We start from the raw sequence: 12,379 nt of genomic DNA on the forward strand, positions 1-12,379 counted from the left end.
AGGAGGGTAGGGCAGACACAGTTTTCTGTGAATATCTCGAAAACCGTAGGGTTTAGGAGGACCATTTTTTTTTGTATGTTGATCTCAAGGGGCCATGTCAACCCATTCCATAACCACTCATTTCATGTATAGCGCCACCTAGTTAAACACAAAAAAGTAAAAATTGTGGTGTAATTGAAGGTATCTGTGACCTAACATAGTCAAAACTGCACGAAATTGGAAGTGTAGGATCATTATGACACCCTCTGTATGCACGCCAAGTTTTGTGGAATTCCGTTCATGGGGGGGCCACACAATAAATTAATTTATGTTACTATACACCAACTGGCCTGTAGGTGGCCGGAGACAGTTTTCTGTGAATATCTCGAGAACCGTAGGGCCTAGGAGGTCCACCTTTTTTTTGTATGTTGGTCTTAAGGGGGCATGTCAACCCATCCCATTACCACTTATTTCATGTATAGCGCCACCTAGTTAAAAATTAAAAAGCAAAAAATTTGGTGTTTTCATCTCAATATCTCTGGCTGACAAGGTCAAAACTGCACGAAATTAAAAGTGTAGGATCATTATGACACCCTCTGAATGCATGCCAAGTTTTGTGTACTTTCGTTCATGGGGGGCCTTACAATAAAATAATTTATGTGTACATTTAGTGACGTACACCAACAAGGATTCCCGGGACACTGAAAGACCGGGGTACACAAAACTTGGTGGGCATGTACCCCCCACATGGATAGCATGGAACCGTCATTTTTCGTTTTCATCTGCAGCCCCCCCGCTGGACTGGACCCCCCGAAAGGAGGGTAGGGCAGACACAGTTCTCTGTGAATCTTTTATGGTATGTTGGTCTCAAGGGCCCACATCAACCTGGCTCATAATCACTCATTTGTGATTTGCCCCCCCCCCCCCCCCCCCCGGTAAAAAATGAAAATCAGTAGGATTAAAAGAAAGCCAAAATAAATATTCATCATCATCATCATGGCTGCATTTTCAGTATTGGCGAGAAGTAGTCGTTTGTCCACTAGATGGCGCATCGTTGCAGTGAGACGTAATTTTGTTGGAAGTTAAAAGTGGGTTGGAAAAAACAATGGACGCTTCATACAAGGACTGTAATTTACCGCAGCGAACATCTAATAAGGATAGGACGATGTTCACATGAAGTGTAATTCCCATTTCTTCTTGAAGCCGAAATAAATCTGAGGATGTTTATCGGACATGCTTGGTTTTTACTGCAGGTGCGTTAATCTTGTAATATCAATAAGGACCTAGGTAATGTTACCGTTAGCGTTGGTTGAGTGATGGAGGCATTTGATTTATTGCATTTGTAGAAAACTATAAATGCGGTTATACCAAGCAAATGTATAGCAGCACTGTTTGTATCTTTCGACTGTCATTTATTGCACGTGCTACAAAATCATTCTGTGCAATGGAAGATTTACCAACGTTACACCGGTCTGATACAGTTTTGCCTATACATGCGTGAGACTGAGACGCCTGTTTATTTTGTTTTAAGTGCGTGCAGGGTGTGAGAGGGGAATCGATGTGCTTTGATTACAGCTTGGTAGTTGTAGTCTGTGAAATTAAAAAGCACGTGTGTGTGAAGTATCCAAACAATGACACCTTCATTTCATTATGGCTGCTTTAGCAAAACACCTTAAGCTACTGTGTAGTGGGTCCCATTTAGACGTAGCTACTTCATTCGCGCTTTCCTTGACTCATGGAGCTGCGTGAATGTTATTACAACTTTTCGCCACGATATGACAGTTTAAGTCCGCTTGATACTGTAAGGCGTAAGCCATTGGTTTCCAAAGGAGATTTTATTTGTGTCGCCAGCATAGCCTATTGACAATTTATGTTACTCCTGCACATGTGTTTCTTGTCAAATTCAGCAAATAAGTCCTGTCATCAAGCTTTTCATTTTAAAACACTGTTACTTACTGATGTGTTCTTTTATATTTTATTACAGATCAACTTTTCACTGTGTAAGAAGCTTGACATACACAGAAGCTTCTGTTCCCCATACCATCCCCAGATAATTGGTCTGGTGGAAAGGATGAATGGGACTATACAGAGGTATTGATGGCATAGTTTGTCAAGTAATCTCATTTTCTTTAGTAATGTGTTCAACCACTTTTTTTTCTTGCAGAGCTCTCACAAAGCTGGTGGGCAACAAGTCTACACTCTTCGTACTGTGAACCAAAAAACATTTTTTTTTTTTTTTTTTTTGCAAACATCATTGACATTACAGAAAATGCAACACTACGACATGCACATGAATACTACATACGACAAACAGATGTACATTACATAAACACATACTGTAACTTAACAAGACATCACATTGACTTGGCTTCCACAAACATAACACAACATAACATTAATAACAGAAAGGCTAAGGATGATTTGCGTCCAGGATGATTACAGATATGATTATCAGGGATGAAATTGATGACCGGAATGAAAAGAAGGGGGGATGGGGGGCGGTGCGGATGGTAGCTCTGAGAGTGTGAATGAGGTGGTGTTGGGATGGGGGTGGGGATGGGGGGTGAGGGGTAGTGAGTATGTGAGGATGTATGTGTGTGTGTGTGTGTGTGTGTGTGTGTGTGTGTGCATATGTATAAGGCTGGCTTGCTGTTGGGCCAGGAGGAGAGAAGCTGGAACATAGAGAGGGAGGGTTTCAGAGGAGAGGAGTTGTAATTATTCTATTAATGATAAGTATAATAATAGGAATAACTGATTGCCTGGTTGATTGCCTGACTGATTGCCAACCTGGGCACCCATTAATGGCCACAGTTCCACCCAGCCCCCGCAGTTATACTGCGACGAGCTGACAGAGGGGAGGACCTGCGTGCCACCCATCGCCCCAGGCCCCCAGCATATTCACACATCCCCTACTACCACGACCAACCACACCTCGCCCCCAGACCTTTACCCAACACGCCCCTCTTGACCTAAATATGTACAGTATGTGAATGGCTAGGTTGAGGGGTCTATCTAGAGTGTAGCATTAAAAGAAGTGGGCATGCATGGTGAATATCTGTCAGGATTTCCCCATGCACACCACACTTACCCTGTGTAAGATGTATGCCTCCTCAATGTGTGCATTAAAATAAGTGAGGCATGCAGATAGACACCTGATGAGGCATCTACCTGCACTCCACTCCACAAGGCGTGTGCATGAGTGTATGAGGAGGGTGCACAACGGGGGCCCAGGGCCAATAGATAACCCACAGGACCCAACCAATGCCAAAACCACACAGCGACCCGCCAGGACCGAGTCTCCCAAGCCATCCAATGGGGCCCCGTCAGAATAACGATGGGAGAGGCAGAGAAAAAGAGTGAAATTAGTAAAGTTATCAGAGAATGTAAATAAAAGGGGGAGGGAAAGAAGGGGATGCTATTTATATTACTACTACTACTACTAATAATAATAATAATAACAATAATAGTTCCAGCTACCCTCCCCTGCCCAGTGTTCGATGATATGTGTATCTGTTGATGAAGTGTGTTATGATGGTGTGGAGATGGAACTCAGGCAAAGAGGGTCAGGACTGTAAGTAGGTGATAAAGGGGTACCAAGGAGAGGTTGTATCCTGAGTATTGATTAAGTTTGTAGTTGACAGGTTTTCTAATGATATATAGTCTGTTAACAAGTTTTTCCAATGAGTGATGTGAGCTTTTTTCTTAGATTTCCAGTTCATGAGGATTGTTTTCTTGGCGATAGTCAGCGCTACCAGCAGTGTTTTATTGCAGGAGTTGCTTAAATTGACTGTGGATGTATCACCAAGTATGCATAAGGAAGGGGATGCTGGGATGTGACAGCCAAAGATGGAAGAGAGAGATTTTGTGACACTCACCCAGAAGTGGTTGATTGGAGTGCAATGCCAAACCGCATGAATGTATTTATCTGGGTTATTTTGTGTGCAGTGAGTGCAAAGATCCGAGCCAAACCCCATTTTAGCCAATTTATGTGCAGTGAAGTGGAATCTGTGAAGAACCTTGTATTGTATTAGTTGTAGATTACTATTCTTTGTCATGAGGTAGATGTTTTTGCACATTTTGGTCCAGAAGTCGGCACCGGGAGTAATTGATAAGTCTGATTCCCATTTGTGATATGGCAGGCCAATTGTTTTTTTCTGAACGAGATATAATTTTGTAAATTTGGGAGAGTATTTTTTTGGGAGAGGGAATATTAAGCAGCTCTGAGATTGGTGGGGGAATGTCAAGGTTAGCTGTCTGGATGTTAATTTTTCCTAGGATAGATGATTTAATTTGCAGGTATTGTAAGAAGTGTTTACTCTCGATGCCGTGCTTCTGGACCAAACAGGAAAATGAGGCCAGATTATTGTCTTGAAGAATGTGTTGAAGGTGAGTGATGCCCTTTCCCATCCATGTGTGAAAGTTAAGTGTTTTTTTATTGACGGTGAAATCTGGGTTATTCCAAATCGGGGTGCGAATTGATGGTGCTATAGGTGAATCAGTGATGTGGTAGAATCTCCACCAGGCTGTCAGAGTAGCTGAAATTGTTGGGGCTTTGAAGGATGGATGTTTTTTGACCGACTGACTGCAGAAAGGGAGATCTGAGATTTTAATTTCTTTACAGATTGTTTGTTCTAGGTCTAACCAGGTGTTGTCTGAGGGGGTGGGGTGTAGCCATTTGTGGATGAAGTGGAGCTGGTTGGCCAGGGCATAGTGCTGGAAGTGTGGGGCCTCAAAAAACATTTTTCAACGAGTTCTCATCCTAGTTTTTCATGTTTGGAAGAGAGGCGCGTTACCATAGCCAGGTCTTGGAGAACTATGAACCGAGTCATTTCAGCTGTTGGATTGTGTTGGAGGAATCCTGTGCCTGTTTTCTGTGTCTGTTACTTTTCTTTTCATTTCTACAGGCTATCCATGAAGTAGCAGAAAAGCTGGCTGTAATTGAGTAACCACCAAGCCCTGCCTGGCATGGCCAAATACAATGCCTGTGGCAGGAGGGGGTATGTAATTGACTCTTACCAAATATCTGCCACCTGGCAGGGGTCAACCAAGGGTCTGCGGAAGGGCGAGTATTGTTCAGCTTTTATTAAAAGCGTGTGTTTTGGGCACATTTCATGACTAGAGATCCCATTTCTGTAGCTCTGTCCTTCGGATTATGACCTCCTCATTGGGGCAGTGTGTGAGCGGAACCATCGGACATTTGTAGTAAGTTGGCCAATAATATTATCTTGATGTTGTATTTTAGCTGTTTTGTGTGTACATAAATGTTGTATTGCTACTTTGTTAAGACCATGTATCGAAAAGAGCGGAGGGCACTGGCAGTTTACCCCTTTGGCGCCAGAGAGGTGGCTATAGCCAAATGCTCACACATCACAAGGTAACTGCAACTGTGTCAGTATTTATTCAGAGGCTCAATAAGTATCCTGCACTTAAAGGAGAATTCCGGTGTGATATTGACCTAAAGTGTGTTGAAACATGATAGTGAGTGTGAACGTATGTTTGAGCCTTTGAGCCTCGTAACTTCAGGGTATCAGGATGCATATTATCCTGCGTGCTGAATGCACACTGCGTCCTGTGTGCATGCGTGTGAGTGTGTGTGTGTTCTTGCGTGCGTGCATGTGTGTGTGTTAGAGATGGGCAACGGTCGTTGAATAGTCGGAATCGCGTCGAATTTTGAATAATGAATGTGAGAGAGTGATGAAATGAGTTTGACGTCAAGTTCATGTTGTAGTCTAAGACCGTCATTCCTGCAGCCTAAACATCGCTTAGAGCACCTTTTAACATTTTAAGAATCAACGATCAACAGTGGAGGAGAAAGAATAATGGAACCAATGATCAACAGCGGATGGGAAAGAATAGTGAATAATTTGCCATGTACCGTCTCTGCCGTAATGCCAGGAAACAGACGCAAGAGGCCGACATTGCGATTCATCTGAGTGTTGACAGTGAACTTGACTGTAGTGTTGGCCCGCCAGACAGTGTCCCAGTTGACTGTAGTTGTCAAAGAGATAACACATTGAAATTATACAGGTAAGCTTTGTTACAAGAACGGCTTAGAATGCTATTCAAATTTTCTATATGGTTCTAAATACAGAATAACATTTAACTTTCACAAAATGCAGTTTTGAAAATATTCCACTAGGTTGTATTAATCTCCATTTGTTACATCAGTTGATTTTTGTTCTTATCAATCCATAAAAATGCAAGGAAATGCCGCAAAACACCTTGAGACCTACAGAGTATGCAGAAATATTGCCAGACAACTTGTAATTGTTCATTTGGAATTGCAGAACCACTGTGGGCCTACATGTTTTTGTCTGAAAACAGATGTTCCTGTGCTAAAAGTATTACTTTTTATGTCCACTTCTTCAGTGGCCAATGGAGCAAGATTTGGAGAGTTAAAAGCGTTAAAACTCCCAGCATCCACTTTTGTGACACGGTTTCCTCGGTACAGATTGTGATGGAAGTATAGACAAACCTTGCAAAGAAAGGGATGGGAAGGAAAGAAAAGGATAGTCAATGAAAGTTTGAGTAGAAGCAGATGTATTGACAACAACACTTTAACATGCAGCAAAGTATACAAAACAGATACTAGTTTCCCTCTGCTGTATGTCTCAGTTTCCTCCTACTTAAGCTGAATATAATTTAAAATTCACGTTAGTAAAAAATTTACACTATAGTGGTGTCACTCACCTCTGGGATAACAAAGTGTCCTGCAATCAAAAGTGCTCCCAGCAGGTTGTCTCTACCGTCATTTCTCATCTCATATATGGGAACCTTAAAAGCCCAGTTAAGAGTGGACAATGATTATATATTAGGATACATTTGGGTCATTCCGTGTCAAATCACCCTTGGCTGGCAGGTCACCCTCTCCCAAAAAATCTGAAAAAAATCACAGGTGTTTGTAGACCAAACCTATGCATAAATCTTAAATAGTATATCTGTATCACTAATGGTTCCAAAACTACAGCCCTTTGAAGTTTCAAGTAATTTTAAGCATCGTGGTGAACAATCCTTTTTGTTCAACTTCCAACATTATTGGCTCTTTTGGTATTTCACACACATTAGTGAAACTATGTGAATAGAAGTACATTTTCCTGTTGAATTAAACAATCCAATCAAATCAGGTGTATCTTGTGTAATTCCCCCTCTGCAAAGCTCTGAAAATGGCTATAAATTCATTATGTGAAAAAACATCACCACCTTTGAAGGCTTGTCATTCAAAAAGTATGTGACACAAATTCATCAGATTTTTTCCCCACTCATGTATGGATTATAAGGTCATGTCCATGCATTAACTTTGGTTGTTAACATTATCATATTGTCAGAGCATTTTTATTAAATTGGGCTTGATTTTCAAAAAGCCCGTTTTCATCTTCTCATTTCCCCACGTGGACAGTTAACAGGATTTTTTAAAAATTTTACCATATATCATTCTGTATGTGAGGATCATCTGCCCAAAATTTGGGCTTGTTGCTGAGTTTCTTCATTGAGATAAGATTTTTTACAAATATTGTCTATAAATCCACTGAATTTGTACTTTATCTGCAGTACCACTTTGCACCAAATGTGGTGCTCTTTTAATACAATGGAAGTCAATGGAAGAGTAAGAGAGTCACTTGTTTGCTGCACATATCCAATCTAAACACACAGTTTATGGTTCATATGGTTCAAGTAAAAAGGGGTTTCTAAAATTCAGTGCATTGTCAAATGCAGAAAAATCAATACTAAAGATTTATCATCTTTTTACAAATGCCTCTTGGATCCACAAGTCCTCAAACCTTGTTAGGAATACTTGTGATGGAAACACACATGGTCATCTTCATCAAGTGAAATACCTTGATGAACTGAATTTTAGAAACCCATTGTTTCTTGAATATGTTCCAACTTCTTTCCCAGATCACATGGAGACAAAGCACTGATCTCCATCTTGATGCTCTTTGTCTATGTATCACAGAGGACTGCATCCCAAGCATATGACGATGGATATAGACTTTGCCTAACCAGCTGGCTAGAAATTATTAAAGTGCTCACATTGGCACTGATAGGTTGAAGCTGGTGTAGAAAACTCATTACAAAGATGGTAATTATGCTAAATCCTCTTGCTGCATGTATGATGACCAGTCAGTGTTATGTGTGTATAATTTACTTGATCAGTTTATTTTCTCTAAATAAGATTTATGTATGAGTAGTATGTTGTTCATGTTGCAATAATTATTTGGACCAATTCAACTATGAACCATAAACTGTGTGTTTAGATTGGATATGTGCAGCAAACAAGTGACTCTCTTACTCTTCCATTGACTTCCATTGTATTAAAGGAGAATTCCGGTGTGATATTGACATAAAGTGTGTTGAAACATGATACCGAGTGTGAACGTATGTCTCATAGCCCATCTCGGCTTGTCCCCTGCACTCCAAAATCTGGCGCTAGTTAGCCGATGCTACCAACAGCTTTTTCAATAGTGGTGCTTCGGCATCGGGCTAGCCATGCAAATAAATCACTGTTTTACACCATTTACGAGGCTCAATGTATCTCCACACTTCATTGGTAGACTTCCGAGGGCCCTGACATTTAAAACGAGACATTGAGAACTTTGAAAAAACACTGGTAGTTTACTTACAAGACGATTTATACAGACAGTATCTTCACAAAGTTTAGCGTTTGCAGCCACCTTGAATTTAGTCACGATAAGTCGAGCAACGAGTAAGAATGAACAGGTATGATAAGCGATCAGATTCCAAAAATAATTCCGTGGAAATGCATGGATTCCAGTTGCTGCTACTGGAAGAAACTGGAATCCATGCATTTCCACTTGGAATCTGATCCCTTATCATACCTGTTCATTCTTACTCGTCGCTCGACTTATCGTGACTAAATTCAAGATGGCTGCAAACGCTAAACTTCAAGCCCAATTTTAAAAAAATGCTCTGAAAATATTAAAATTATAACAACCAAAGTTAATGCATGGACAGGACCTTATAATACATACATGAGTAGGAAAAAAATCTGATGAATTTGTGTCACATACTTTTTGAATGAGAAGCTAATGTGTGTGAAATACCAAAAGAGCCAATAATGCTGGAAGTTGAACAAAAAGGATTGTTCACCACAATGCTTAAAATTGAAGACTTGAAGTTTCAAAGTGCTGTAGTTTTGCAACGATTAGTTATACAGATACTATTTAAGATCTATGCATGGATTTGGTCTACAAACACCTGTGATTTTTTTCAGATTTTTGGGTGATTTCACATGGAATGACCCATTTGACATATTTTTACATTTTATTTGAATATGTTTTAATAGGTGCAGATGGATATAAATAGTGTTGCAATGGGTAAAACAAACATATCACAAAGCTATGTAAAGGAAAGTGCTTTGTAATTCAAAATAGCAGATATCAAAATAATAAGCACTTGTCTACTCCTGTTTAGGTCAGAGTAAAAGATTCGAATCATTTGGAATCCAAGTTTAACATATTACAATGATGTACTTTTGATTTTAAAAAGTTATAATTCATACATAAAGGGGTCACAATTGAGTCTTCTTGTCAGTGTGGTCTAGAAGAAATTGTCACCTGTGAGCCTGTGAGGATAACTGGCTTGCCCAAATTCTCACACATGAAGGACAGAGCTGATGCTGTATAGGCCATAGTGTCAGTGCCATGCAGGATCACAAAGCCATCAAACTTCTCATAGTGTTTCTAGAATATAAATACAAAACAAACACATTCATGCCAACACAACATTCATTTTGACAAAACTAATTCAAACACTGCACTGGCTTCTTAGCCTGATATACAGTAGCCACACTCAATTCAGGGTTCCCACTCTAAGTCAAATGTAAAATTCCATGACTTTTCCCTGACTTTTCCTGACAAAAAACCTGAATTTCCATGACTTAGTATATAATGGTACAATATACCAACCAATGATTTCAGAGCAGCCATGTACTGTAGTGTTCAAGAATCTTTTACTTTTTTTAGTGCAGGATATGAATAAATGGACAAAGTTGGACCTGTTAAATAAGAGTTCACCTGCCAAAGGGATCAGTTTTCAACAAGTACAAGCTAAAGGCAACAATGAACAATGCAAAACTAACTAAAACAAAATGCTTATTATGCACACATCACATCACATGGAATTTTAAATAGCCTAATAAGTAAATGCTAATGTCGTCCACATATTGCAGTGTCGGAACCGAGGGACGTATGCAAGGTTTGTAGATACACGTCTCTACACCCGGACACAGTGTTGGCAACTATTTCAAATGGAAAGTAGCTAAAGCCAGCTCCAAAAAAATTGCTAGATGACGACTAATTTGCATATCGATGACGTCAGCACATCATGTGCCCCCTCCCCCCCAAAAAAACAGTGATGACCCTTTAATTCCCCTTTACACTTACATACACTTAGGAGGACACTTACTTGAGGAGTTCGTCAAGTAGCACCTCAATGCAAAACAATCCAGAGTTACGCCAGCTAACTTTGGTAACGTTTTGTTGAGCCTACCCTATGACCGACTAACTGACCGACAAACTCCCTTAATAAATTGACTACATTTGTTGCACACTTGAAACAAAATGTCTTCAAAAGTATGTAGAAGGTGGTTACATTTATTTCCATTCCAATAACTTCACACATTACATTTCTGTTTGCACTTGTAGGCTATGCTGCTTTAATTTCTTTGTTCCTACTATTCAGTTTATTTGCTATTTCTTATCCTGGACTGCCACCTACTGGATAGAAAAGGCAACAACCTAAACATTATGTGAATAAAAATCTACATGTTTGAATGGCCAAAAAAAGGATGAATCATAGGTGGTATTCCACACATTACCTTGGTGTTAGGTACTCATTAGGTACTCATACATGTACTGTATGTCATTGACAGTGAGTGGTAACTTCAGTCATTTGCATTTATCATGCTAATAATCTGACAACAGGAACTATGCTGATGCCTGACCCAAAGGGACATGTTGAACTTTAAAGTCTATAATGTTGGTTTGGCTATTCATTGATTCACTCCTCTGCCAAACTTGTTTTTAAGATATGTTCATAGCAAAAATGGATGCATGCGATTAATTTAGATAAATTAAATCACAGAGTATGTAATTAATTAGGATACATTTTTTAAGCGATTGACAGCCCTAGTCATTTTATGTAGAACATTATACATTTGGGGTGTCCCGCGACAAAATGAGTTTTGAGTCGCGGAAATCCATTTCGAGATATAGCGAGTTGAATGCAGAGGGGGTCGAAAATCACAAAATGATGCATTTTGTTGTTAGTCGCTTTGGCTAAAAAGTGTCAGCCAAATGTAATGTAATGTAAGATAAGAGGTAAAGGAATGTGTTCACTCAAGAACACATTCCTTTACCTCTTATCTTACATTACATTACATTTGGCTGACGCTTTTTAGCCAAAGCGACTAACAACATAGTAAACTGTTTAAGTTTTAGAGCAGTTCTCAACAATTTTAGGACAATTTAAAAACATTAGAGTACAGTAAGAATAAGTGCATCAGTGAGTGCTGTTTTTAACAGTTACTTGTCAGTTTGAGACGACTGGTGAGTGCTAGGATCAGTAAGACTTGTTGTAAGTGTTGCTATGAGAGGAGATGTTCTCTAAAGAGCTGGGTCTTCAGGAGTTTTCTGAAAATGGAGAAGGATGTCTCTGCCCTTGTAGGAGCTGGCAGTGTGTTCCACCAACGAGGAACAACAGATGAGAAAAGTTTGGATTGGCTTGAGCGTACCGGTGGTAGAGCTAGACGTCGTTCGTCTGAGGAGCGCAGCGGTCTGGAGGTAGCGTATGTCTGTATGAGGGCATTCAAGTAGGTGGGAGCAGAACCGGAGACTACTTTGTAGGCAAGTGTTAGAGCCTTGAATTTGATGCGGGCCGCCATAGGTAGCCAGTGTAGCTGGATGAGCAGCGGGGTAACATGTGCCCTTTTGGGTTGGTTGTAGACCAGACGCGCCGCCGCGTTCTGGATCATCTGAAGTGGTTTCACTGCGCAGGCTGGGAGACCTGTCAGGAGGGCATTGCAGTAGTCGAGTCGAGGTTCAGCTGGAGGTGGTGTGCCTTCATCCATGTAGTTATGTCTGAGAGGCAATCCGAGATCCGTGCTGAAACCAAGGGGTCATCAGGTGGAAAGGACAGATACAGAATTCTTATCTATCACTAATAGGCGTATCTTACTGTAAAACGACCTAGAAATATAATTTTGTAGGCTGCGCAAAAAGGCTAATGCCTATTTTATGTAGAACATTATACATTTGGGGTGTCCCACGACAAAATGAGTTTTGAGTCGCGGAAATCCATTTCGAGATATAGCGAGTTGAATGCAGCGGGGGTCGAAAATCACAAAATGATGCATTTTCTAATTTCACCAAGAACACATTCC

At 40.3% G+C, this 12,379-nt stretch overlaps 1 protein-coding gene across 5 annotated transcripts in view; it reads right to left on the bottom strand.

Annotated features, from left to right (window-relative positions):
• The window catches only part of aspg (asparaginase homolog (S. cerevisiae)), a 71,551-nt gene that overhangs the window by 28,293 nt on the left and 30,879 nt on the right, over positions 1–12,379 (bottom strand). For all 5 annotated transcript variants that reach the window (XR_006031701.1, XM_042091305.1, XM_042091304.1 and 2 more), the window contains 4 exons: positions 9,555–9,680; positions 6,670–6,753; positions 6,328–6,454; positions 5,855–5,967 (listed from right to left, as the gene is read on the bottom strand). Coding sequence is in view for 4 of the 5 variants with exons in the window: in XM_042091305.1 (XP_041947239.1) it covers positions 5,855–5,967; positions 6,328–6,454; positions 6,670–6,753; positions 9,555–9,680 (450 nt within the window). In the remaining variant the exon portion in view is untranslated. The remainder of the gene's footprint in view (positions 1–5,854; positions 5,968–6,327; positions 6,455–6,669; positions 6,754–9,554; positions 9,681–12,379) is intronic.

This window comes from Alosa sapidissima, chromosome 5, assembly GCF_018492685.1.
Source record: "Alosa sapidissima isolate fAloSap1 chromosome 5, fAloSap1.pri, whole genome shotgun sequence".
Taxonomy (NCBI): Eukaryota; Metazoa; Chordata; class Actinopteri; order Clupeiformes; family Clupeidae; genus Alosa; species Alosa sapidissima.